Source organism: Emiliania huxleyi (assembly GCF_000372725.1).
Source record: "Emiliania huxleyi CCMP1516 unplaced genomic scaffold EMIHUscaffold_62, whole genome shotgun sequence".
NCBI lineage: Eukaryota > Haptophyta > Isochrysidales > Noelaerhabdaceae > Emiliania > Emiliania huxleyi.
The window spans coordinates 271,809-273,287 of NW_005197351.1; the positions used below are offsets into that span (position 1 = coordinate 271,809).

The window sequence follows — 1,479 nt, forward strand, 5'->3', positions numbered from 1 at the left end:
GGAGCGACGCCGGTGCACTTCGCCGCCATGGGCGGCCATCGCGACGTCCTCCGCGCCCTCGCGGCCGCCGGCGCCGACCTGGCGCTCCGTCCGACGCGTGGTGAGCACGCGGGCCGCACGCCGCTGGTCATCGCGCGCTCGCAGCTGCACACGGCGGCGGCCCGGCTGCTGGAGACGCTGATGCCAGAGAGCGCGGCGCGTCTTGCGGTGGCGACGAGGGCGCGCGCCGCCGCCGACGAGGCGAGGCGCGCTGCCGAGGGGAGGGCGCTCGAGGAGGCGCCGAGTCTAGTCCATGGCACGCCCACCGCACCACCCACGGGACCGAACCCACACTGGGTTCGATACTCTGGAGGTATGGTACTCGTCGCTCGGCAGGCGGAGGCGGCGCGGCTCGAGCGCGCAAGCAGCAAGGAGGCGGCCGCCGGCGCGGCGCGGCGGGCGCTGGCAGAGGCGGAGCAGCAGCGCGTGCGCGAGGCGGCGAGGTTTGCGGAGGAGGAGATCCGGCGGCAGGCCGAGGCGGCGGCGGCGCGAGCGGCGGCGGCGGCGGCGTGCGACGGCTTCGAGCTCGATTTGCGGGCGGCGAACGGCGAGATCCAGCCGAGAATCGTGTGTGAGAGCTAGCTGGATTCGGTTTAAGGCGGTAGGGTGGAGGCGTCGGGCGGCAGGTGGGTGACCACACCACCCACGGGACTGAACCCACACTGGATTCAATACTCTGGAGGTATGGTAGGCAGGTGGGTGGCCACCCCCTTGACATGACACCTCCCATGATGGCGTCGGCCGCCGCCCAGGTGAGTGCGTGCGCTGTGGCCGGCCTAAAAGCGCGCACGTGGCGGAGCAGGGCGGGGTGGCGACGACGCCGACCAAGCGGCCGAGCTTCAAGCGGCGCGAGAGCTGGCTCGCATCGCCGGCTGAGGGAGGCGGTACCGCAGTCACCACACCTCAGTCGACGCCGCGGAAGCCGCCGGCCGCCAAGCGACGTGAGAGCTGGCTATCCCCAGTGGCGGGGTCCAAGGCGGTGGCGGCTGCGCCGCTCACCCGGTAGCGCACTGACGTACCGTACCCTAAGAGGACGCCGTGGGCTGTTTACGTAGTACCACTTCCGTGTGCGTCTCTTTCTAAACGCTAAATAAGTAAAGCGAGCCCCGAGACCCCCCAGGCTAAAGACTGCAGTTGTAGAGTACTCGCTGGAGCCGAGCAGGAGGGCGGCGCACAACCCCTGTGCAACTCAGCCTCCGCACCCCGTACGTACGTTACTGTCTTCGGCGCCTGCTGCTGCTCTGTGTTGCGTGTAGCGCTGTAGACGAGCGTTTGAGGTGAATCACCCGCAAGTTGCCCTGCACGACCAGTCGTTCGCATCTCGGCTTGCCCGGCACTTGCGTGTCCTCCACACCGACCAACAAGCGGGTGGCGGCGGCGGGGGGGGGGATGGGGGCGAAAGAGGCGGCGGTGGTGGCGGCGGTGAAGCAGGTGGCGACG

The 1,479-nt window shown here is 70.1% G+C and overlaps 1 protein-coding gene across 1 annotated transcript in view; it reads left to right on the top strand.

The window, feature by feature from the left end:
• Window positions 1-1,479, top strand: part of EMIHUDRAFT_465068 (hypothetical protein) — a gene marked incomplete at both ends in the record, with an annotated part of 3,944 nt that overhangs the window by 1,389 nt on the left and 1,076 nt on the right. Inside the window, 2 exons of the mRNA XM_005763721.1 lie at window positions 376-610; window positions 792-1,018. Coding sequence (XP_005763778.1) covers window positions 376-610; window positions 792-1,018 — 462 coding nt within the window. The remainder of the gene's footprint in view (window positions 1-375; window positions 611-791; window positions 1,019-1,479) is intronic.